The 25,665-nt window shown below is 39.4% G+C and overlaps 1 protein-coding gene across 1 annotated transcript in view; it reads left to right on the top strand.

Annotated features, from left to right (window-relative positions):
- Positions 1–25,665, top strand: part of adgrb1a (adhesion G protein-coupled receptor B1a) — a 134,335-nt gene that overhangs the window by 105,930 nt on the left and 2,740 nt on the right. Inside the window, exons 24-29 of the mRNA XM_062991273.1 lie at positions 4,308–4,479; positions 4,597–4,692; positions 6,689–6,728; positions 8,744–9,357; positions 18,261–18,296; positions 22,261–22,419. Of these exons, the coding sequence (XP_062847343.1) occupies positions 4,308–4,479; positions 4,597–4,692; positions 6,689–6,728; positions 8,744–9,357; positions 18,261–18,296; positions 22,261–22,419 (1,117 nt within the window). The remainder of the gene's footprint in view (positions 1–4,307; positions 4,480–4,596; positions 4,693–6,688; positions 6,729–8,743; positions 9,358–18,260; positions 18,297–22,260; positions 22,420–25,665) is intronic.

The raw sequence follows: 25,665 nt of genomic DNA, 5'->3' as shown, positions 1-25,665 counted from the left end.
GGTTGGTGTGAATAAATCAACTGTGGGAGCAATTGTAAGAAAATGGAAGACACACAAGACCATTGATAATCTCCCTCGATCTGGGGCTCATCCCGTGGGGTCAAAATGATCATGAGAACGGTGAGAAAAAATCCCAGAACTACACAGAGGGACCTAATGAATGATCTGCAGAGAGCTGGGACCAAAGTAACAAAGGCTACCATCAGTAACACACTACGCCGAGAGGGACTCAAATCCTGCAGTGCCAGGCGTGTTCCCCTGCTTAGGCCAGTACATGTCCAGGCCCGTCTGAAGTTTGCCAGTGAGCATATGGATGATCCAGAAGAGGATTGGGAGAATATCATGTGGTCAGATGAAACCAAAATGGAACTTTTTGGTAAAAACTCAACTCGTCGTGTTTGGAGGAAGAAGAATGCTGAGTTGCATCCCAAGAACACCATACCTACTGTGAAGCATGGGGGTGGAAACATCATGCTTTGGGGCTGTTTTTCTGCAAAGGAGACAAGACGACTGATCCGTGTTAAGGGAAGAATGAACAGGGCCATGTATCGTGAGATTTTAAGCCAAAACCTCCTTCCATCAGTGAGAGCATTGAAGATGGAACGTGGCTGGGTCTTCCAGCATGACAATGATCCAAACACATCGCTCGGGCAACAAAGGAGTGGCTCCGTAAAAAGCATTTCAAGGTCCTGGAGTGGCCTAGCCAGTCTCCAGACCTCAACCCCATAGAAAATTTGTGGAGGGAGTTGAAAGTCTGTGTTGCCCAGCGACAGCCCCAAAACATCACTGCTCTAGAGATCTGCATGGAGGAATGGGCCAAAATACCAGCTACAGTGTGTGCAAACCTGGTGAAGACTTACAGGAAACGTTTGACCTCTGTCATTGCCAACAAAGGTTATGTTACAAAGTATTAAGTTGAACTTTTGTTATTGACCAAATACTTATTTTCCACCATAATTTACAAATAAATTCTTTAAAAATCCTACAATGTGATTTCCTGGATTTTGTTTTCTCATTTTGTCTCTCATAGTTGAAGTGTACCTATGATGAAAATTACAGACCTCTCTCATCTTTCTAAGTAGGAGAACTTGCACAATCAGTGGCTGACTAAATACTTTTTGGCCCCACTGTATATGTGATGGAAATAGAATATGACCCGGTCAATTAGAAATTCTAAAGTGATTATGCAAACTATATGGCCAAAAGTATGTGGACACCCTTCCTAATTATAGAGTTAAGGTGTTTAGCCACACGCTTTACTAAAAGGTGCTAAAATGATATCAAATAGAGATGCAAATTTCTGAAATAATTATAGCAATCTTTCCTAAGGTCATTTCCTATCCTCACAAATCCTCTTTTGACTTAATGGGCAAAAATTCCTACAGACACTAGGGAACTGTGTGAAAAGCCTTTTCAGACGGCCGTTCAGGTGGCGCAGCGGTATTATTTTTACATTATTGTTTTTACTAGGAAATTGTGTGGAAAGCCTTCCCCCTAAGCAAAGGCTGTAGCCAAGGATTGGCAACTCCATGTCAAAGCCTATGGTTTTGAAATTGGATGTCTTACAAGCACATAGTCAGGTGTATACATACTCTTGGTCAACATTAAAGAGAAATAATAAGTGGAGTTTTAATAGTGGTTTACATTCTTGCAGAACTTGCAGTCTGTGCTCATAGAAAAAAGGGTTTGTACAATTTGGTTCATAAACTTTAGAGTATTCATAAAGTCTGTAATCTTATGTGTAAATGTATTGAAGATGTGAAAGTTGGGATAATTTCTAAAATGCAATAAAAACAAGAATCTGTATTTCTTAATTCTCCTAAACCTTTTATTTCCCTGACACAAGTACAAGGGAATGATTTCTAATAGTTTTACTGACCAAAAATGTAATGCCTGGACCACATTTAAAAAAAAGTTGGGACAGAGGCATGTTTACCTCTGTGGTATATTATCAGTCTTATTAATTACACTTTTTAATCATTTGGGAACTGAGGTTACTAATTGTTGCAATTTTGCAAGTGGAATTTTTCTCCATTCCTGCTTGATTCAAGACTTTAGCTGGTCAATAGTCCGTTGTCTCCATTGTCTGATTCTCTGTTTTATGATGCACTCTGTCAAAAGCCAAATACAGAATGCAGCCTGGCATTTATTTGGTTAAACAGCCACTTCCTGGGAAAATATGTCATCTTGATTGCAGAACATGTCTCTCTAAATTTACAATGGTACCTTCACTCCTATGCAAGTCTCTCATGCCATGGGCATTAATGCACCCCAGTACAGATCACTAATAACAGTCTGGATGGTCTTTTTTATCTCTGGCACGGAGAACCTGTCTTGTCTTGTCTGTTTTTGTCGAAATCAAGTTAAAATGACTCATCTGATTAATCTGATTACAGTAGATGTTTCCAATGCCTTTAGATCAATCAGAACTGTAAAGAATCACTGTAAGACTTTCTGTATGAGTTTTACTGGGGTTTTTGGTTGTTTTTTCCTGATGCAGCTGCAGACTGTGTTAAGTGACAATTACTTTTAGGACCATGTGGCTGTATTATTTTCAGTGGCATGACATTTCTCATTCAGTGCCTTCTGAAGGCTTAAAGGTCACACACATTAAACAATGGTTTCTGGTCTTGCCCTACACAGACTGAGATTTCTTCAGATTCCCTGAATCTTTTTTAGAATATTATGTATGGTAGATGGGGAAAGACCTACATTATTAATGATTGACAATTTTCTCAAAGGTTGCAACAAAGTTGTGAGTCAGGACCTAACTTTAATAAAAGAACGCTCTATAAAGTTTTTCCAATTTTTTGCACTGTCTTAGCTTTTTGGCGTGTGCTTCAGGCATTACATTTTTATTTATGATTATAAACAAAGATTTTAAAATAATCTTTGTTTATATTTACAAAATACTGTCAAGTTAGTCAGCCAAAACAATAATTCATTAAGTCATAATAAGTCATTTGTTCGTCCTTTTGTCACTTCATGAGAATTAACAAATCACAGATTCTTGTTTATCTATTGCATTTTGTCCCAACTTTTCCGGTAATAGGGTTTGTATTAAAGGACTGCTCACTGATTAAGATCATTGCATAAATACTGCAGGACTATTCAGAAAAGTTTTTGTTTTTACTTTTATAAACAGTTTAAAGAAAGTATTTGGCATCAGGCTTACCTTACTGAGCATGCTGTAGCATAATGTGTCATCATTTATGGCTCAAGTGAAGAAATAATTGATAATGAGTTGCATGACTGTGTGTAGCAGAAAGATCTGCTCCTGCATAGTTACAGGGTTGTTAGTTGTTTAATTCCTTTGTTTGGTCGTTTGGTCATTCATCTGTATGCCCGTCAGTCAGTCCATTTGTTTATAAGTTAGTGCCTTTATTGGGTTTCTTGATTCTTCAGTATACTTCCAACATTTTAGAAATATATTGCAGTACGTGCAGTGGCTTCTCCAAATTAAGGTGTTGCACTGGTCCTTTTTTTGTGGTGTCTTTTTCTCTTGCGTCCAGTATTCTCACTATAAGCTTTGGATAATAGTAGCATAATTATAATTATTCTTCGGTTTGATCCTCACCTCTGGTTACTGTCTGCATAAATAATTGCATGATTTCTTGTATCTGTGTTTCCTATAAGTTTCCTATAAGTACTCTGCTGTCCTTTCACCTCCTACAAACATGCAGAAGGTGAATTGGCTGCTTTAAAGTGGCCCTGGGTGGGAGTGAGTTAGTAAATGTGTGTGTGTGTGTGTGTGTTGCCAGGGTGTATACCTGAATCGCACCTTTTTTTGGCTGGCACTGAACTCACCAGCAGTTAGTGGAACTGAATAACTGACATAAATCACAGTATAATTATTATTAAAGACTGACAGTTATAGATTATCATGCTCCGGACAAAGACAGTGACCCATTGCTGTATCAGATCTTCCACCTTTTCTTTTGTCTTCATCTTTTATTCACATTCACTTCTTTATTTTACCTGCTAGTCTTCCTTTATAGTTGTATTTTACTTGTACAAGTATACATACATATTGCATATGCTTATTCTGTACATATATGTATATAAACAAATGATGTATGTATATTCACACTGTTAAATGAAGAAAATGAAGTAAAGTTATCTTTATTCTTTCTATGATTATACTCATTGCAGGCTAGATTTTAATCAAATCAAACTTTTAACCTGAACATATGTTAAAATTAATATTTTAAAACAGTAATTTTAGAATTTCACATTTTGTGCCATCTTATTAATCAGTTGTTGTTTCAAATATTAAAAAACTGACCGTATTTCCTTTCTTCCTGCAGGGCGTCACTGTGGAGCTCATGTGTGGTTCTGCCGCTGTTAGCACTTACCTGGATGTCTGCAGTGCTGGCCATTACTGACCGCCGATCAGCTTTATTTCAGATCCTTTTTGCCATCTTCGACTCACTTGAGGGTTTTGTGATTGTCATGGTGCATTGCATCCTGCGCAGAGAGGTGTGTGAACATGATTACAATGTGCAGCTGATTAGCTTTGTGATTAGCAGAAGAATTAATGACCTGTGCAGATCTAGAATGAGGGAGGGTTTAACCTGTCGTTGTACGGTACTTTAGGTTCAGGAGGCGGTGAAATGTCGAGTAGTTGATCGACAAGAAGATGGTAATGGAGACTCAGGTGGATCTTTCCAGAATGGTCATGCTCAGCTCATGGTTAGTAAATCAGTAATAATCACCAGTTAGAATGTCATTCCATACAACTTGTAATGTTTTCATAATTATTTTCCCTAGTCACCATCAGTCAGTTAGAGATTCTTATGCATTGAGTCACATGACATTTGGGTCACAAGTCTAGGAGGTGTCTATGAACCAATGTTAAAGAACCAAACAATTGTGTTCAACGTTATTGGCATTGTATAAACATACATCATTACTTAACCTTTTTGGTATTTTTGCATGTGTGCTTTGGGTCTTAATCTTACTGTATGACCCATTTTGTTCAAAACCTAGTTTTCTTACACTTGGGAGCACATTTTACTCTAAAATGCTCTGATTTTCTAATTTCAATGTTCTTGTAACATGTTTAAAGACTCCAGACCCAGCTCCAACAAAGCAGCATTGTTTAAAAAGCTGGTATGCATTGCCAAAAAGCTCTAGTTTGGCTTTATTTGTTCATAAATCATTTCCCAGAAGAATTGTGTTTTGCCTAAGTAAGTTTTGGCAAAGTTTAGTCGCTCTTCTTATGCCCTTTTTTAAGCAGTGTGTGTGTGTAAGGGGGGGGGGGGGGGGGGGGTGTAATTTAAAGTGTAATTAAACAGTGTAAGTAAGAGTTCAGGCTTTTGAAAAGCAGTGGGAATCAGTTCCTCTCTGCCATGTCTGTGTTTCTCTACTGTCTACCTCATATAGACAATATGTCTCATTGGCAGCACTTTTAAAAGGTCCGCAGAAAACTAGGTCAAAGTCCAATCAGATTGTGGTAGTAGCGGTAAAAATCTAGCATCAAAGCAGCAAATACGCTTGGCACTTAATGCCAAGTTCACACTACACGCCTTTCCAAGTCGTCAGGTCGCTGTACAGTTCACACTACACAACTGGATCTCTTGTAATCGGGTGTCTTTCAAGTCGGTGTGTATTTCACACTACGCGACTGATCGGCGATAGGGGGTTTCACACTACACGATCTATCACCAACTGCAGGCGAGCTTCTCTGGTCTCCCAAACTATGTTTTGTCATGAAAACAAACGCAAGAAGTGCCAAAAGGTTTGATGATGCCACGACCAAAAATGCACGTCAACAAGTAGCGAGTGATCTAAGTTTGTGCGCTGGATTGTTCTATAGTAAGTTGGAGGTTAATAAATATTTTTTGCAATGCAATGTTAGTGTTATGTTTTGTAGAGAACGATAAGGTCAGAAATACTGTAAAACTTGTGTGTGTGCTAATGTATTCTATATTATGCCCCTGTCCCACCTTTTTACAACTCCTCCCCTGTGTTTTCCCTCACACCGTATCTTGCGTTCTCATTGGCTGTTCGACATAGCACTCATTGCCAGTTGGCCGACTCATATCCAGATATTTGACATGCTAGATATATTTCTTCAGTTTCTGAGCCACGCGGATCGAGTTGTTGAGCAGTTCACACATAGCGATTGAGAGCCGAGTTTCGATCGCCGAGCAAACAGCGAGCGAAAATCAGGGCAAAAATCGTGTAGTGTGAACTAGCACAGCTGCAAGGTATGAAGCACTGCTGTTTATTTATTTACTTACTATTAACTTGTAAATAGAAGAAACATCATTAAAAAAACACAAACTGTCACCCAAACTTTCACCCACTGCTAAAAGGAAATGTGTCTGAATTAATAGATGCTTCTTAAAACCCACTCCAAAAACAGGCCTGCCATTGATTAGAAGCTGCTAAAACATGTGATACATAATCCCCAGTCACTGTCTCTTTTCTGATATCTGTTAAAGTGGAGAATCTAATTATCTTCCTACATATATTAAATAAACAGAGCATAGGTGAGACACTGCATATAGTGCACAAGAAGAAAGCCCCAGTTCCAAAATTGGCACCTAGCTTGACCCAGGATTGTCGCTGCTTACATGAACAAAGGGACTTCTTTCTGGTATTAAAAGCCTGTGCTATTTAAAATGTCAAAATAGCTATTTTAATGAAATCCTCTGAAACTAGTTTTTTGTATTTCCCACAGACTGACTTTGAGAAGGATGTGGACATGGCTTGCAGATCAGGTACGACATTATTTTTCATTTTTTTAAGGTTATTATGATTGACCTTATTGATCGACCTTGGTGACTTATCTGTGCTTATATAAAAATGGCTATGGCTTCTGCAAGGAAATTCATCTGAATGACCAGGTGCTACTTAAAAACCACCAAAAACAGGTCTGCCATTGATTAAAAGCTTCACATATACACCGATCAGCCATAGTCATTAAAACCACCTTCTTGTTTCTACACTCACTGTTCATTTTATCAGCTCCACTTATAGGAGTGGAGCACTTTGTAGTTCTAAAATTACTGACTGTAGTCCATCTGTTTCTCTGCATGCTTTGTTAGCCCCCTTTCATGCTGTTCTTCAATGGTCAGGACTCTCCCAGGACCACTACAGAGCAGGTATTATTTGGGTGGTGGGTCATTCTTAGCACTGCAGTGACACTGACATAGTGGTGGTGTGTTAGTGTGTGTTGTGCTGGTATGAGTGGATCAGACACAGCAATGAGGATGGAGTTTTTAAACACTTCACTATCCCTGCTGGACTAAGAATAGTCCACCAACCAAAAATATCCAGCCAACAGTGCCCTATGGGCAGCGTCCTGTGACCGCTGATGAAGATCTCAAAGATGACCAACTCAAACAGCAGCAATAGATGAGCGATCGTCTCTGACTTTACATCTACAAGGTGGACCAACTAGGTAGGAGTGTCTAATAGAGTGGACAGTGAGTGGACACAGTATTTAAAAACTCCAGCAGAGCTGCTGTGTCTGATCCACTCATACCAGCACAACACACACTAACACACCACCACCATGTCAGTGTCACTGCAGTGCTGAGAATGATCCACCACCTGAATAATACCTGCTCTGTGGTGGTCCTGTGGGGTCCTGACCATTAAAGAACAGGGTGAAAGCAGGCTAAAAAAGTATGTAGAGAAACAGATCAGTAATTGTAGAACTACAAAGTGCTTCTATATGGTAAGTGGAGCTGATAACATGGACAGTGAGTGTAGAAACAAGGAGGTGGTTTTAATGATATGACTGATCAGTGTAGGTAGCAGTACCGACTGCGATGGCCTCTTATGGGAGCAACCAGCAGTTTTGACAAGAAACGCATTACACACACAATCCAATTTCATTCACGATGTGCCTGGCGCTGAGTTGCAATGCACAGGTAAACAGGGCCGCCTGTCTCTTGCTGCGTCTCAGATCCACCTCTCCTAATTATGTCCCTTCCGACATCTTTCTGTCACAACAGCACTCTGCTTTTTGATATCTATTACGACTGAGAGTGTGATTATCTCTCAACACTGGATATCACGCCAACATAGCACAGCCGTGGCACACAGCATGCATGAAAGTGTGTATAACAAGTATTTTTTGGTGTGTTTGACAGAATAAGAAAAGTCCAGTTGGACATGGTTTGTAAACGTTAAGATTTAGGCAGGTAAATCACTGGCACAATGCAGACTACTTGCAGTAAGGTTTATTTTCTCTAATGGTGAAGTCATTAGCATCTGTGGCAACTCCTAAATATAAAAGTAATTGGAAAAAGTAAATTCCAATAAATTTGGTATTTAGCAAACCCTAATGAAAATTACAGTAAATACGGTAAATTACCTTTCCTCAGACATAGCCAATCATGTCTGTATATTGCCCAGCTGATGGTCATGGGCCAGCATAATGGACTGCTGCACCAATCGAGCACCAACAATGTGTTTGCTAAAAAAGAAACACACTTGATCCTCCAAAATATTAGGATTTTCAATCAATTTGGTATTTAGCAAACACTAATAAAAATTACAGTAAATAATGTTTTAGGTCTGGCCTGTCAGCCATTTTCCCAGTAGAATCAGTCAAGCACCAGCACACCTGACTTGTTGTTTCATTTCTCTTGATCTTCAGCCTGTTTGGTCTAAAAAGCTGTGGCCACACCAGCCCTCTGTGGATAAGTTTGGACACCACTGTACCGAACTTCAGTATTCAATTTGGTGGCTAACGAGCATGATTCTCTGTCTTTCTCTTTGCCAGGTCATGGAAAACGCTCCTCCTTGCAGGGTGAGGAGAAGTTGGCACCTCAACAGCTAACAGTCCAGAAGGGTTCGAACTTCAACACGATGCCCGCCAGCATGGCCAAAATGCATCTGCAAAACGTGGCTGAATTCGGCAGCCACACGCTCACACTGCGCCGCGACAAGGGAACCACAGCGGGCATTAGCACCGAGTTGCCAGGTGCCAAGGCTATCTATGTGTGTGATGGAGAGCTTTTCAAGCAGCTGGAGGGGGACAGCGCCGGTTCCGAGGGAGGAGGGGTGAGCCAAGGCTACAACAACAACACCATTACTGCCACCACCCTCAGGACAACCAAGCCAAACAAAGAGGACTCCAAGTACAACATCAGCATTGAGCACGTGCCCCAGACCAGGCTTATCCATCTTAGTAACACAGCTGGCACAGAGCCTGTTCCAGGCTTCGGGCTAAAGAACTTTCCTGCTGAGCGGGTAAACATGTTAGGCTCAGAGAAGGACTCTCCCTTACAAAACAGCGAGATTCACAACACTGGATGTGAGCCAGGGGACTCTGGGAATTCAGGCGTGATGTCGAAGAGTGAGACCATCTCTACGCTATCCATGAGCTCCCTAGAGGTAAGAGCTATTAGGCTGTATTTTTGTTATATCAGGAGGCTTTGAAACTGTGCATAGCAAAATCAGAATCTGTCATAAGCAGCAACTTCATCAGTGAAGTTTTAAATGCAAAATCTTATCATTTAAGTAGATTTTTGTGCGATCAACAGTTTCACATCATAGACGTTCTATTGAAAAACCTTCTATTGAAAATCTACCCCGAACCCAAAATCAGTCTAAAAGTTTCATATTAAAATTGCATCAGCATTTGCATTTTATCAAGTGTCTTGTAGAGACCAAAGTGACTGGAGCACATTAAAAAAGTGGATATTACTGTTTTAATGTGAATAGAGAGGGCATTTTATAAATTTCATTATCATTAACCACTTTATCTTGATTAGGGACACAGCTGGAAACGCTGGGCACAATGCAGGAATACCCTGGACAGTGCGCCAATTCATTGCAGGGCTTTAGCATCCTCTTTCCTCAGACATAGCCAATCATGTCTGTGTATTGCCCAGCTGATGGTGGTGGGCCAGCATAATAGACTGCTGCCCCAGCCAAGCATCAACAATGTGTTTGCTAAAAAAAGAAGCACTTATATGGTCCTCCAAAATGTGTACACAAGCATGTAGACAATCAATTGGTAAATGGTAAGATTAACAAAAATATTTGCTTGCCATGTCTGGAAAAACACAGGGTGGCTAATTATTGTCACCATTCTATGATCAAGAGTGAGTTATGGTCATATTGGATCAGCAGCTAAATAATTACTCAATTCTGATGCCATTGTTTTCAGAGTCTCAAATGACTCTTTAATACGATCGTTCCTTTGGTGTATTCCTGCTAAAAGTATGCTCCCGGCTGATTGCTAACCAACTCATCATGTATAAAAAGTTCGAAGCACATCAGTTACAGCCAGCTGCCCACAATTTTAAACGTCTTCTGTAATGACAGCGACCTATGTTGCTTTACTTAATTAAACTATAGTAAATACACACTGGAAGTTTGCAATGTAAACAATAATTGTGGCCAATGTTTGTAATTTTACTTCAAAACATTTACTAACAACACTGATATGGCTGCACCCTCAAGGATTAAAATAGGTTAAAGGGTATGTCATAATGTATTTGTGATTCTGATGCAGAAAATGCTGAGTTAACATCAGGTAAAATATCAGAACTAAAATTTAGCATGCTTCTGTTTTTGTGAGTCCGTTTCAAATTCTATATTTAGAAATACCCCCCCCCCCCCCCCCCATTATGCTGATTTGTATGGAATTCAATGAATATATATTTACCTTTATTTTATATAAAATACACACATTTATACATACAAGCAATTTTGAGAACATATGTACACATAATTTGAGTTTAAATGAAAAACATCTAGTTCTCTTGACAAATGCACTTTTATTCAACCCCAGTCTCAACCCCTAACCTCTAATATGCAGTTTCAGTTAGTGAAAGTGAGCTTCTAATGTTTTTGGGGGGGAATCTACACTTATTCTTCTTATGCAAAAGCTTCCAGCTCATTGAGATTTGATGGCTTGCATGCTGCAGCTGCTTTCTTTCAGTCCCACCAAAGATGTTCTATAGGACTGTGGGAATACTATATTTATGGTCATGGGCCTGATCCATATGGCCAAACAGTTCCAGTTTTTATTTGTCACTCTATACAAATGTGTCCCAGAACTCGACAATCCTTCAAGTTGACTCACGTGCTTCTTGGTCAAGAGTTGGGTGTGTCATGAAGTCTGGTTTAATCAGAATGCAGTCTGGAGTCTGGTTTAATCAGAATACAGTTTGGAGTCTGGTTTAATCAAAATAGAGTCTGGTTTAATCAGAATGCAATCTGGAGTCTGGTTTAATCAGAATGCAGTCTGGAGTCTGGTTTAATCAGAATACAGTCTGGAGTCTGGTTTAATTAAAATAGAGTCTGGTTTAATCAGAATACAGTCTGGAGTCTGGTTTAATCAGAATACAGTCTGGAGTCTGGTTTAATCAGAATACAGTCTGGAGTCTGGTTTAATCAGAATACAGTCTGGAGTCTGGTTTAATCAAAATAGAGTCTGGTTTAATCGGAATACAGTCTGGAGTCTGGTTTAATCAAAATAGAGTCTGGTTTAATCAGAATGCAATCTGGAGTCTGGTTTAATCAGAATGCAGTCTGGAGTCTGGTTTAATCAGAATACAGTCTGGAGTCTGGTTTAATCAGAATACAGTCTGGAGTCTGGTTTAATCAGAATGCAGTCTGGAGTCTTTTTTAATCAAAATAGTAAGTAAGTAAGTAAGTAAATTTTATTTATAAAGCACTCTTAAAACAACTTACATTGACCAAAGTGCTGTACATCAAACAAGCATACATAAGACAACATTATGTTAAAAAAGTAAAACCAAATTAAAATACAGAGTAAGAGACAAAATAAAACAGAGAAAAATAGACTAAACAATTATAATTACCACGGCTGCTCACTGTTCAAATGCCAGCTTATAAAGGTATGTTTTTAGGAGTGATTCAAAAACAGCGGCCGAAGGTGCTTGTTGAATATTAGGAGGTAGAGTGTTCCATAGCCTCTGAGCTTAAACTGCAAATGCACGATCACCTTTTAGCTTCAAACGAGCCCTAGTCAACAAATTCTGAGTGGCTGATCTTAAAGATCGCTGTGTGGTTGCGGGAGAAAGCATACCACTGAGATAAGCCGGGGCTTGACCATTAAGCGCTTTAAAAACAAATAAAAGCACTTTAAACTGAATCCTGTGCCGAACAGGCAGCCAATGTAGTGAGGCAAGGACGGGTGTAATATGGGTTATTTTCTTGGTATTAGTCAGTAACCTTGCTGCTGCATTCTGGACTACCTGTAAGCGCCGCAACAGAGAATGATTAATCCCAATATACAGAGAATTACAGTAGTCAATTCTTGCAGAAATTAATGCATGAATAACTTTTTTCCAGGTCAGAATAGCAGAGAAAAGGCTTAATCTTCACAATCTTTCTGATCTGGAAGAAGCTATTCCTTACCACAGAGTTGATTCGTTTATCAAATCTGAGGTCAGAGTCAAAGATAACACCAAGATTTCTCATAGATGTTTTGACACATGTAGACAAGTGACCAAGGTTATTGGAGACACTATTAATGTGATGAGAACCCCCAAAAATGATAACCTTTGACTTGCTTTCATTCAGCTGAAGGAAATTGTCAGCCATCCACCTCCCTATGTCCTCAAGACAACTGCTAAGAGACGTTAACGAGCCATTGTCATTCGGTCTAATGGGAAGATAAAGCTGTATGTCATTAGCATACAGGTGAAAGCTGACATTGTGCTTCCTAATTATTTGACCTAATGGCAGCATATAGAGAGAAAAAAGGAGGGGCCCTAGTATGGACCCTTGTGGAACACCACAAGAGACATCAGCAGAAGAAGAGAAATAGCTGCTAATTTTCACTGAAAAGGCTCTATTCTTAAAATAAGATATGAACCAATTCAGGGCCTCTCCCTGTAACCCCACCCACTTTTCCAGGCGACCAACAAGTATGTCATGGTAAACAGTATCAAAAGCAGAACTAAGGTCCAATAAAATGAGGTTGGCACAATTTCCCTCAATAGAGTCTGGTTTAATCAGAATACAGTCTGGAGTCTGGTTTAATCAAAATAGAGTCTGGTTTAATCAGAATACAGTCTGGAGTCTGGTTTAATCAGAATACAGTCTGGAGTCTGGTTTAATTAGAATACAGTCTGGAGTCTGGTTTAATCAGAATACAGTCTGAGGTCTGGTTTAATCAGAATACAGTCTGGAGACTGGTTTAATCAGAATACAGTCTGGAGTCTGGTTTAATCAGAATACAGTCTGGAGTCTGGTTTAATCAGAATACAGTCTGAAGTCTGATTTAATTAGAATACAGTGTGGAGTCTGGTTTAATCAGAATACAGTCTGAGGTCTGATTTAATTAGAATACAGTCTGGGGTCTGGTTTAATCAGAATACAGCCTGGAGTCTGGTTTAATTAGAATACAGTCTGGAGTCTGGTTTAATCAGAATACAGTCTGGAGTCTGGTTTAATCAAAATAGAGTCTGGTTTAATCAGAATACAGTCTGGAGTCTGGTTTAATCAGAATACAGTCTGAGGTCTGGTTTAATAAGAATACAGTCTGAGGTCTGGTTTAATCAGAATACAGTCTGAGGTCTGGTTTAATTAGAATACAGTCTGAGGTCTGGTTTAATTAGAATACAGTCTGAGGTCTGGTTTAATCAGATTACAGTCTGGAGTCTGGTTTAATTAGAATACAGTCTGGAGTCTGGTTTAATCAGAATACAGTCTGGAGTCTGGTTTAATTAGAATACAGTCTGGAGTCTGGTTTAATCAAAATGCAGTCTGGAGTCTGGTTTAATCAGAATACAGTCTGGAGTCTTGTTTAATCAGAATACAGTCTGAGGTCTGGTTTAATTAGAATACAGTCTGAGGTCTGGTTTGATCAGAATACAGTCTGAGGTCTGGTTTAATTAGAATACAGTCTGAGGTCTGGTTTAATTAGAATACAGTCTGAGGTCTGGTTTAATCAGAATACAGTCTGGAGTCTGGTTTAATTAGAAAACAGTCTGAGGTCTGGTTTAATTAGAATACAGTCTGAGGTCTGGTTTAATTAGAATACAGTCTGGGGTCTGGTTTAATCAGAATGCAGTCTGGAGTCTGGTTTAATCAGAATACAGTCTGGAGTCTGGTTTAATCAGAATACAGTCTGGAGTCTGGGTTAATTAGAATACAGTCTGGAGTCTAGTTTAATTAGAATACAGTCTGGAGTCTGGTTTAATTAGAATACAGTCTGAGGTCTGGTTTAATCAGGATACAGTCTGAGGTCTGGTTTAATCAGAATACAGTCTGGAGTCTGGTTTAATTAGAATACAGTCTGAGGTCTGGTTTAATTAGAATACAGTCTGAGGTCTGGTTTAATCAGAATACAGTCTGAGGTCTGGTTTAATTATAATACGGTCTGAGGTCTGGTTTAATCAGAATGCAGTCTGGAGTCTGGTTTAATCAGAATACAGTCTGGAGTCTGGGTTAATTAGAATACAGTCTGGAGTCTGGTTTAATTAGAATACAGTCTGGAGTCTGGTTTAATTAGAATACAGTCTGAGGTCTGGTTTAATCAGAATACAGTCTGAGGTCTGGTTTAATCAGAATACAGTCTGGAGTCTGGTTTAATTAGAATACAGTCTGAGGTCTGGTTTAATTAGAATACAGTCTGGGGTCTGGTTTAATCAGGATACAGTCTGAGGTCTGGTTTAATTAGAATACAGTCTGATGTCTGGTTTAATTAGAATACAGTCTGATGTCTGGTTTAATCAGAATACAGTCTGGAGTCTGGTTTAATCAGAATACAGTCTGAGGTCTGGTTTAATTAGAATACAGTCTGGAGTCTGGTTTAATCAGAATACAGTCTGAGGTCTGGTTTAATTAGAATACAGTCTGGAGTCTGGTTTAATTAGAATACAGTCTGAGGTCTGGTTTAATCAGAATACAGTCTGAGGTCTGGTTTAATCAGAATACAGTCTGGAGTGTGGGTTAATTAGAATACAGTCTGGAGTCTGGTTTAATCAGAATACAGTCTGAGGTCTGGGTTAATTAGAATACAGTCTGGAGTCTGGTTTAATCAGAATACAGTCTGAGGTCTGGGTTAATTAGAATACAGTCTGGAGTCTGGTGTAATCAGAATACAGTCTGAGGTCTGGGTTAATTAGAATACAGTCTGGAGTCTGGTGTAATCAGAATACAGTCTGAGGTCTGGGTTAATTAGAATACAGTCTGGAGTCTGGTTTAATCAGAATACAGTTATTGTGACAGTAGTAACAAAACATCATTCTACTCTAAAGAACAATGTTCATTCATTGATGATGGTGTTTTTCTGAGTGTAAAATTGGAGGTGGGGATTTTGTGAATACAGTTTAAAATGAGAACACCACAACTTTTATTTTGGGTTTCATGATCACTAAGAGTTAAACTGACAGGATTAGTGTTGTGTAGAAGTTTATAAAGCAGAGTATTTAAAAAAAAGCTTAACTCTGTTTGTGGGGTTACTATATAAAATGGTATAAATCATGCCAACCTCACTTACATCACTTATTAAAAGGTTATGGTGGCCTTCAGCTTATCCAGTCAGAACAGTGCAGGGCTCTAGACTAACTTTTTGCACTGGTTGCACTGGTGCGCCTAACTTTTTTTCTTAGGTGCACCAGCACAAAAGTTAGGTGCACCCTAATTTTCGACCGCATCGCATTTAACACCGCAGTTTTACAGGTTCACTTTTTTTTCGCTGTCCATATAGGCAATATTGACTTGTAAATGATTAACTAACAATATGGTCAACATGGCCTCGTCTGATGATCTGTTTGCTGCTGCCTGCCGCTGAAAGGCAGTGGGGAGAGGGGACACTTGGGCAGTGCATTTATTGGGGCACGTAATGTGTTTTATAGATGCATTGTGCTTTTCAGCCTTTCAATTCGAAATGTATTAGAACCAGTCTCAAATACACTATTGCCGGCCATGGTCTTCCCATGCTCTTTACAGTTAATTATAGTATTATAGTCTAATTATAGTACACTATTATAAAATTTATAACAATAATAATAGAGTAAATGTGTGTATGTATGTGTGTATCTATTTATATGTGTGTGTATATTTAAAATTATATGTATATATATATTTGTGTGTGTGTGTGTGTGTGTGTATGGGGCTCTAGAGTGTTAGAGTGTAATCTTAAATGCAGTGCATTATATTATCGGCTTTACTGGATCTTTTACACAGATTCCCAAAATCACTTGCGGTGCACTTACTGCGGTACACTTATTCTAATATTTCACTGTCTTTTAGTTATTTTTATATTTTACTTAACGAAAATATTGTGGTGTTTTTACTTTCGCTATCGCCGCACTTTACCGCTAGCATTAGCCTATTGCTACTAGAGGGTCGGCTCACCACTGTCCGGGATGTTACAGGTCTCTTGCTGTGTGGTGATGGAGGTGTGGGAATAAAAGCACACGACAAGGTAGACTTCACTGTCTAGCTCCAGAAACCGAACTTTAATGCTGGGACTGTCCGGCGAGTCTCATATACAAAACTAAACCAACTGAACGTCGAAACGCACACGTATAAACCTGGTGCTGCATTCTGATTGGCTGAGCTGAATGTCGCTCACATATCGCCGCTACAATATTGTCCCGCCCTTCACTGTCTCTGATTGGTTTAGACCATGATTTGGGCCTGATGTGTGTCTGTTGTACCACAGGGAGACTTTCAGAGTAGCGGAGACTTTTTTCCCCTTGAACGGCTGGTCGTACCGGTGCGACCTCAGATTTTTTTTAGTCGCACCATTGAGAAATTAGGTCGCATGTGCGACCAAATTGGTCGCACTCTAGAGCCCTGCAGTGGATGAGTGTTAATCAAATCTTGTGTATCAGTCTGAGATCACCTGCAGGCTGTATGGGAATGAAACTTAGCCACTGCGACACTGTTTCGATGTAGCTTAATTAAGAGAGTATACGCAGCTTGAATTATTCATGCCGCTTGTGACGGGTTTGTTTTCTAAATGGCTGTGCATTAACTATACATGCCAGAAGGCACCATCATAAAACGATCAGGGTGTTCGGAGGAAGGATGGTCTTCTTTTAATTGCTTAGATTTTTTTTTATAAAATGTATTTCTTAATTGATATATTTCTTGTATTATTTTTTTCCTACCACTAACTTCCTTTCTTTTCCAGTGCATAATGGTTGCTGCTGTCCACTAATGAACACCTTAGTGAATGCTTATTAGTAGAGATGCACCAATCGATCAGCTGGTGACCGGAATCGGGAACAACAAATTTGATATATATATATATATATATATTTGTTTATGCATTTTCTCCCCTTTATCTCTCTTTTAGTGTGTCCAATTGCTCGATTGCATCATGCTTCCTCTCCACCAATGCCGATCCCCGCTCTGATTGAGGAGAACGAAGCTAACCAATTCCCTCTCCGACACGTGGGCAGCATGCCGTATGCATCTTGTCACTTATACTTTGACAAGTGTAGTGCAACTCAGCACTGTGTACGGAGAGACACACCCTGACAGCACTCTTTTCTCATCTCTGTGCAGGCGTGGTGCCATCAAGAGCCCAGCACAAGCCAGCAGCCCCTGCTATCTTTATTTTGCCATAAAAATTAAAGCAATAACAAGGAAAATCATGAAATTTATAGCACTGAATAACCATTTTTAAAGAATGAAAATCGGAATCGACCACAATTGGAATCAGCCAGTTATATGTTAAAAAAAATCGGCAATCTGAATCGACCAAGAACATTGCAATCGGTGCACTTATTAGATATGGAATGCAGGATACAGGAGAAAGAATGTAAAGGAAACATTAGGCTTTAAGGAATCATTTACTTTCTTTGTGTGTACAAATGTGTACTATGTACAAATGGAATGAAACAAGACACCTAAACTTGCCTCTTTAGCATAAGAGATGGAAAGGCTACTCTCCAAAGGTCAGATCTTGTTCAAGTTTTAAATAGCCAGCCATTAATATGGATACTGAAATGGCCACAGAGCCCAGGCCGTCTCATCTGACCTCAGGCTAAACATGCTTCCAGAATGCAGTGCAAAGCTACAGCTGTAGGCAGAAGGTCACACTCTGCTCTGATGCTTTGAGACAGGCTCGCGAAAGGCCATGCGGTCACAAGCTGTTTATTGCACACTCATGCCAACATCTTTGAGAAAGCTTTTCTATGCATTTCTTTTACATCTTACTTCATCAGTCCAGTTTTCAATCACTCACTGATTTTTGTTTCCTTAAGTCTATTCATATCATCTTCAAATAAAAGGCTTTATTTACTGTTCGTTTGCTCTCATTGTAACATTGTCTTTTTCATATTTATTTGCTGCAGAGACGAAAATCACGCTACGCAGAGTTGGATTTTGAGGTACCCACAGCTTCCCTTTACATCAGAGTTTGGTTTTAATTTAAGCGAACTATTATCAAGGCCCAATTTTCATGCAGGTGCAAGCATAATTTGTGGGCATAATGCCAGTATATTTCTGATTTGTGTCTAAACCAGAAAAAATCTTTCACTGTCAGTAATGGCTGGACAACAGTATACAGGTATATACTTTGTGTCAGTAAATATTGTCTCCTGTAGATATTTGTATATTTATATTATATTTTATTATACATTAAAAGCATGCTGCTTATATTATACTGATCAAGCAAAACCGATTTAAAAACATCTTGAATTGTGACAAGCACACAAGGCAGAGGAGAGTGAAATTTTATTCCCACAGTATTTCTTATGACCAAGGATGATGAAATTCTAAGTAAAATAGGTCCAACACCTGTAATGTTAATATGTTCGATTTAAAAAAAAATCTGACACTAGGAAAAAAATATATCAATGTCACTTTTTAGTACTAGATTGAATTTACTAATACTGAATACTAAAAACTGAATTTGTAGTCTGTATGCTGTGATTATATTTATTATTATATGTCAGTTTACACTAACAGGCTATATATAGTTGAAAGGTCAAATGTTGATGTTGAAGTTGATGGTGAATCATATGTCCAAAGTCATATGTTTTTCCTTTAGTGTATTTAAGTGGTCGAGTGGTCCCATTTTTTTGGCCACAGAGAGTCAGACAGCCACACAGAGGTTTATTGGCATTCAGTACAGTATAAAGTACAGCAGAGATGTGTCAGTGTGTTTCCCTCCTAACATGGCATACATTTCTAATAAAGTTTTATGATTGGTTGTATCTAGGGGTTAGTGAAAAATGCTGGAAGGATAGCAGTAAACAAGGGAGTAGGTTAAAAGAAGATGAAGAAGGACATATTTAGGGCTAGTTAGGTCCCTAACAATCGTTGTGTATACGGCCATAACTTTTTTAGCCAAAAGATGCATAGACTCCTGTAGCTATCCAACAATGTGGTGTTCATGCAAAAATAAATAAATAAAAATGAAATAAAGACCTCCGTGATGACTTTAAGGAAAGCATTTATTTGTTATTTTAGAGGTATATGTGCTTCCCTCCAGATGACGTCTTTTCTGGGGTCGTCCATAGTTAGGAAATGCAAGGCCCGATTCTACACATGCTACAACAACATGGCATTGTAGACGCACAAGTGTGTGAACTGAACTGCCTGCAGACCACGTGAATTAGACAACAGCGACCATGAACTGTTGAGCAGCTGAAGTATTGTATCAAGCAAACTGGAAAAGGAATCCACTTGCAAACATGTAATAATTATTTTTCTTAGTTACCAAACAATTAAAAGAAGTATTATTAAGAAAGAAGAATGTCTTTATTTGTCAGAGCACAGGGTCAGCCATTGTACGGTGCCCCTGGAGCAGACAAGGTTATGGGCTTTGATCAAGGGCTTAACAGTGGCTGCATAACAGAGCCTGGATTCAAGCCTAAGGGCTAAAAAGGTGATGTGACAGTGGTCTTTTTTGAGTGTGTTACAGTCATCAGATTCTACATTTATTTATATTTACAAAGTTTTGAATTTTTTCTTCAATTCTGTCAGTTAATTTTGAAGAGAATTTAAAAAAATCCTTTTTTTATTGCATTTTATAAAATGTCTTAATCTTTTTGGAAATGAGCTTTGTAAACTGAAACACCAATAATAATGATGTAAAGTGTTGTATATTGCACTTCACAGTGCCACACATTTTCAGTTGCTGACAGGTCTGAAACAGGCAGGCTAGTCTAGCACCTGCACTTGTCTTAACAACAAAACATGCTGTTGTAACATTTGCAGAATGTGGCTTGGCATTTTCTTTCTATTAATAAGAAGGGACATCCCTAAAAAGATGATGTCTGGATGACTGCTTATGTTGCTCTAAGATGCATATGTACCCCTCAGCATTAATGATGCTTTTACATGTGCAAGTTACCCACACCACTGGCACTAACAAACCCCTATTTTTTTCAAAAAATTAATAAATAAACAAAATAAAAATCATTTGAAAATAGGACTCATAAGAGCACAGCACACATTTCTGTTTTAAGATGAGCTTGAGCAGTTGGTGGCATTTCTGGATGCTGATGTATGTGGCTCCTGCTTTGCATAGTAGAGATTTAACTTGCATTTATTGATGCAGCGATGAGCTGTGTTTGCTGACAGGGGTTTTCAGAGGTTTTCTTGACCACATGTGGTTAAAGCTTATCAATATTTAATAAAGTGCCATTTTGGCAGGGATTAAAGGTTCTGGGAATTCAATTTTGGTTTTCACCTTTGCACTTTACGATAAGAGATTTTTTGTATTCCAAATCTTTTATTAATGTTTTGCACTAGAGGTAAAATACTTATGGGTGAATTACTTACTCACAACCTTTTGTTTAATGTGTTGCTGGCATCAAGTTTTAGAGTATACTGACAGAAATAAATAAAGTTGATAAGATAAACCATTAAATACCATTATGCTGTTCAATGAAATACCAAAAATTATTCTAGCCCACTACCACTGGGATCCAGGTTTCAAGTCATACACACACACTCAAACGTTGAGCGTTTCGTTTCAGTATGTATTGCTGTAGCTAAAATGACAGTTTAGCCTCTTGAACTTGAGGTCAGGCATCTACATGCAGACATAATTGGCTATGTCTGGTGGTCCTGTCCGAGGTATGTTACTGCATTATGCCCAGTGATTCCGGGGAACCTGACCACTATAAACCGGTGGTAAAACATGAAAATGAAATGAAAAAGAAAAATTACTTCATAGTGTTTTGAAAGTTCTTACTATTTTTTTATAACATAGTTTAGTGGATCCTGAATTCTGTTGCTTACTTTAGCATAACTAGGCTACCTTATTTAAATTTACTTTAAATTCTACTTTTTGAATCTCATTTCAATTTCACGTTTTACAACCGCTTTATCCTGGTCAGGGTCACGGTGAGTCAGGCTTACCGCAAATCAGTGGTCACTATACAGTAACACACCCTGGACAGGACACCAGTCCACTGAAGGGCCTCGACCACCCCCACCTTCCTTGGACATAGCTGTCTGTATGTAGATGCCTGACCGGCCAATAGCACTGCTGGGGATTTGACCCTGAATCCCATGGGTAGTGGGTTAGCGTAATTTACTGCTGGGCCACCCAAACACCTGAATTAATTTATCAAAAACAATAAATAAATAATAATAAGTTAGCTGTGGTACATTAATGTCAATTATCTGATGCTGCATTACCTATGAATGTTACTTAATTAATAGAATAATTAAATATGAATATTAAAATAAATGCATTGCTGTCCTAGAAACATTGAATAATAATCCAGAACTGCTCACAAATGAGTGAATACCAACAGAAGTATACAAGAACACAAGTGCATCTGTTATATCAGTAAGTTATATGAGGAAGCTGTTTACTTCTACTTATGATCTTGCGGTCTGCTCTGCATATCATGCTTCCCACGTACACAGAGTCAGTGTCCAAATACACATTACCAAGCCTGTTATTTTCCATCATTCTCTCTACATTCATTATTGACATTTTACCCATTTCATGATTATGCTTTTGCTGTATTACCCTAATTTATTTATCTGCATATTTGGCAGAGAAGTCAAAACACATTTATGCAGGTTATGTCAACCAGCCAGTTTTCTACCACTAAAATGTTGAATGTACAGGTGCAAGTCACAATGAAACATTCATCTTAATCACAATAATCATCCAATTGTCAGCCACTGAGAAATAAAAAGAGGTTATTTGATTGAATATTTCTTTCTGTCTTCTAATTATGTATTCATGCAAACCCAAAATTCTTTTAGAAATGCCAGCGATATACATGTCTCATTTTTGCGCTTGCGCCATGATCATGAAAATTGAGACCCAGTGTTTTTGTAGAGAATTTGGTCACGTTAACATTCTCTTAATCATTCTCACAGAAAATCATGCACACACGGAAGCGTCACCAGGACATGTTCCAGGACCTGAACAGAAAACTGCAGCACGCTGAGAAGGAGAGAGAGTCTCCGCCTGTGGACAGCAAGCCAGGCAAGAGATGGAGTGTGTCGTCTGGAGGCAGCGATAAGACCAATCTTAGTGTACGTTTCTCAATTTATCTCTGGTTTCATCTTTTCTCTCACTTTAATATCCTACAGATATACGAGGGCTCTTCAAAAACTGTATTTATTAAGAATTTTAAAAACAAATTACATCACTTACGTCACCTTTCAATGCATTTTTCCCAGCGTCGTACCAACTTTTTGATGCCATCAGCAAAAAATGTTTTTGGTTAAGCGCGTAGCCACTGATGCACCGCTGCTTTTAGCTCATCATCACATGAAAATCTTCTTCCCATTAAAGCTTTTTTGAGCATCCAAAAAGGTGGAAATCAGATGGCGCTAAATCCGGACTATAAGCTCTCTCTTAGTCTCTCAGACACAAACAATTACTACTACTCCCGCCTTTACCGTTTCCAACCAAAATATAAAAGTGCAGAAACTTTTTGAAGATCCCTTGTGTGTGTGTAAATATATATAAGATAAGATAAGATAACACTTTATTGATCCCGAAGGAAATTGCAGTGTCACAGTACTTTACAAATTACACAATTACAAGTTACAATTTACAAATTACAGTACAAATTACACAGGGGAAGACAGACAAAAAACAACACAATTAAACATAACAGGGCATAAAAACAGCAGGCACTAGCAACAACAGACTTGTAGAATCTCCAAAGGACCTCAGTTTCCTCAGAAAGTACAAACGACTCTGTCCTTTCTTGAACACTGCACAGGTGTTAAAACTCCAGTCCATATATACAGTGTATCACAAAAGTGAGTACACCCCTCACATTTCTGTAAATATTTTATTATATCTTTTCATGGGACAACACTATAGAACTAAAACTTGGATATAACTTAGAGTAGTCAGTGTACAGCTTGTATAGCAGTGTATATTTACTGTCTTCTGAAAATAACTCAACACACAGCCATTAATGTCTAAATAGCTGGCAACATAAGTGAGTACACCCCACAGTGAACATGTCCAAATAGTGTCAATATTTTGTGTGACCACCATTATTATCCAGCACTGCCTTAACCCTCCTGGGCATGGAATTCACCAGAGCTGCACAGGTTGCTACTGGAATCCTCTTCCACTCCTCCATGATGACATCACGGAGCTGGTGGATGTTAGACACCTTGAACTCCTCCACCTTCCACTTGAGGATGCGCCACAGGTGCTCAATTGGGTTTAGTCCATCACCTTTACCTTCAGCTTCCTCAGTTTTCGAAGGGAGGGGATCATGCTCTGTTTCAGAATGTCACAGTACATGTTGGAATTCATGTTTCCCTCAATGAACCGCAGCTCCCCAGTGCCAGCAACACTCATGCAGCCCAAGACCATGATGCTACCACCACCATGCTTGACTGTAGGCAAGATACAGTTGTCTTGGTACTTCTCACCAGGGCGCCGCCACACATGCTGGACACCATCTGAGCCAAACAAGTTTATCTTGGTCTCGTCAGACCACAGGGCATTCCAGTAATCCATGTTCTTGGACTGCTTGTCTTCAGCAAACTGTTTGCGGGCTTTCTTGTGCGTCAGCTTCCTTCTGGGATGACGACCATGCAGACCGAGTTGATGCAGTGTGCGGCGTATGGTCTGAGCACTGACAGGCTGACCTCCCACGTCTTCAACCTCTGCAGCAATGCTGGCAGCACTCATGTGTCTATTTTTTAAAGCCAACCTCTGGATATGACGCCGAACACGTGGACTCAACTTCTTTGGTCGACCCTGGCGAAGCCTGTTCAGAGTGGAACCTGTCCTGGAAAACCGCTGTATGACCTTGGCCACCATGCTGTAGCTCAATTTCAGGGTGTTAGCAATCTTCTTATAGCCCAGGCCATCTTTGTGGAGAGCAACAATTCTATTTCTCACATCCTCAGAGAGTTCTTTGCCATGAGGTGCCATGTTGAATATCCAGTGGCCAGTATGAGAGAATTGTACCCAAAACACCAAATTTAACAGCCCTGCTCCCCATTTACACCTGGGACCTTGACACATGACACCAGGGAGGGACAACGACACATTTGGGCACAATTTGGACATGTTCACTGTGGGGTGTACTCACTTATGTTGCCAGCTATTTAGACATCAATGGCTGTGTGTTGAGTTATTTTGAGAAGACAGTAAATCTACACTGCTATACAAGCTGTACACTGACTACTCTAAGTTATATCCAAGTTTCATGTCTATAGTGTTGTCCCATGAAAAGATATAATAAAATATTTGCAGAAATGTGAGGGGTGTACTCACTTTTGTGATACACTGTATGTCTGTTAAAAAGGTGTGACTATTGCCTGAGAAAATTTCAAGCAATGAGTAATAATCTGGACAGTGTGGACGCTACTGTGAGGATTATGTTTTTCGACTTTTCATGTGCCTTCAATACTATTCAACCTGCACTGCTAGGTGAAAAGATGTTGAAGATGAATGTGGAACCAGCTCTAGTCTCCTGGGTTTTGGACTATCTATCTTCTAGACCACAGTTTGTGCGACTTAAAAACTGTGTCTCTGTTAAAACCTTGAGCAGTATGGGGGCCCCACAAGGAACAGTCCTGTCGCCTTTCCTGTTTACGCTGTATACATCGGACTTTCAATATAACTCAGACAACTGTTTTCTCCAGAAGTTTTCAGACGATTCAGCAGTCGTGGGTTGTATTAAGGCAGGATGTGAGCAGGAATACAGGGGCACGGTTAAAGACTTTTTGGACTGGTGTAGCAACAACCACCTACAACTAAACATCACAAAAACCAAAGAAATGGTGGTGGACTTTAGAAGGAGGAGGAGGGATCCTGAGCCAGTTACTATCCTAGGAACTGAGGTGGAACTTGTACCCAGCTACAGGTACCTTGGAGTTCAGCTGGACAACAAGCTGGACTGGTCTACACACATGGAGACGGTGTACAAAAAGGGGCAGAGCAGACTGTACTTCTTAAGAAGGCTGAAATCTTTTAACATCAGCAGGCCCCTTTTGTGCACCTTTTATCAGTCGGTGGTGGCCAGTGCTCTTTTCTTTGGAGTGGTTTGCTGGGGTGAGAGTGCTAGAACAATGGACACAAACCGAATAAACAAACAGATCAAAAAGGCCAGCTCCATAGTGGGGTCTGAACAGGACTCAGTTCAGCAGGTAGCAGACTTAAGAATGCTCACAAAGCTTAACTCAATTATCAAAAACCATTCACACCCACTTCACTCCCTGGAGGTGTTTCGACAGAGCACCTTCAGTCACAGACTGATTCCTCCTAAATGCAGGACTGAACGTTACAGAAAATCCTTT

Source organism: Trichomycterus rosablanca, chromosome 3, assembly GCF_030014385.1.
Source record: "Trichomycterus rosablanca isolate fTriRos1 chromosome 3, fTriRos1.hap1, whole genome shotgun sequence".
Classification (NCBI taxonomy): Eukaryota; Metazoa; Chordata; class Actinopteri; order Siluriformes; family Trichomycteridae; genus Trichomycterus; species Trichomycterus rosablanca.
The sequence above is the reverse complement of the archived record's forward strand: the minus strand, read 5'-3'. Positions and strand labels throughout refer to the sequence as shown.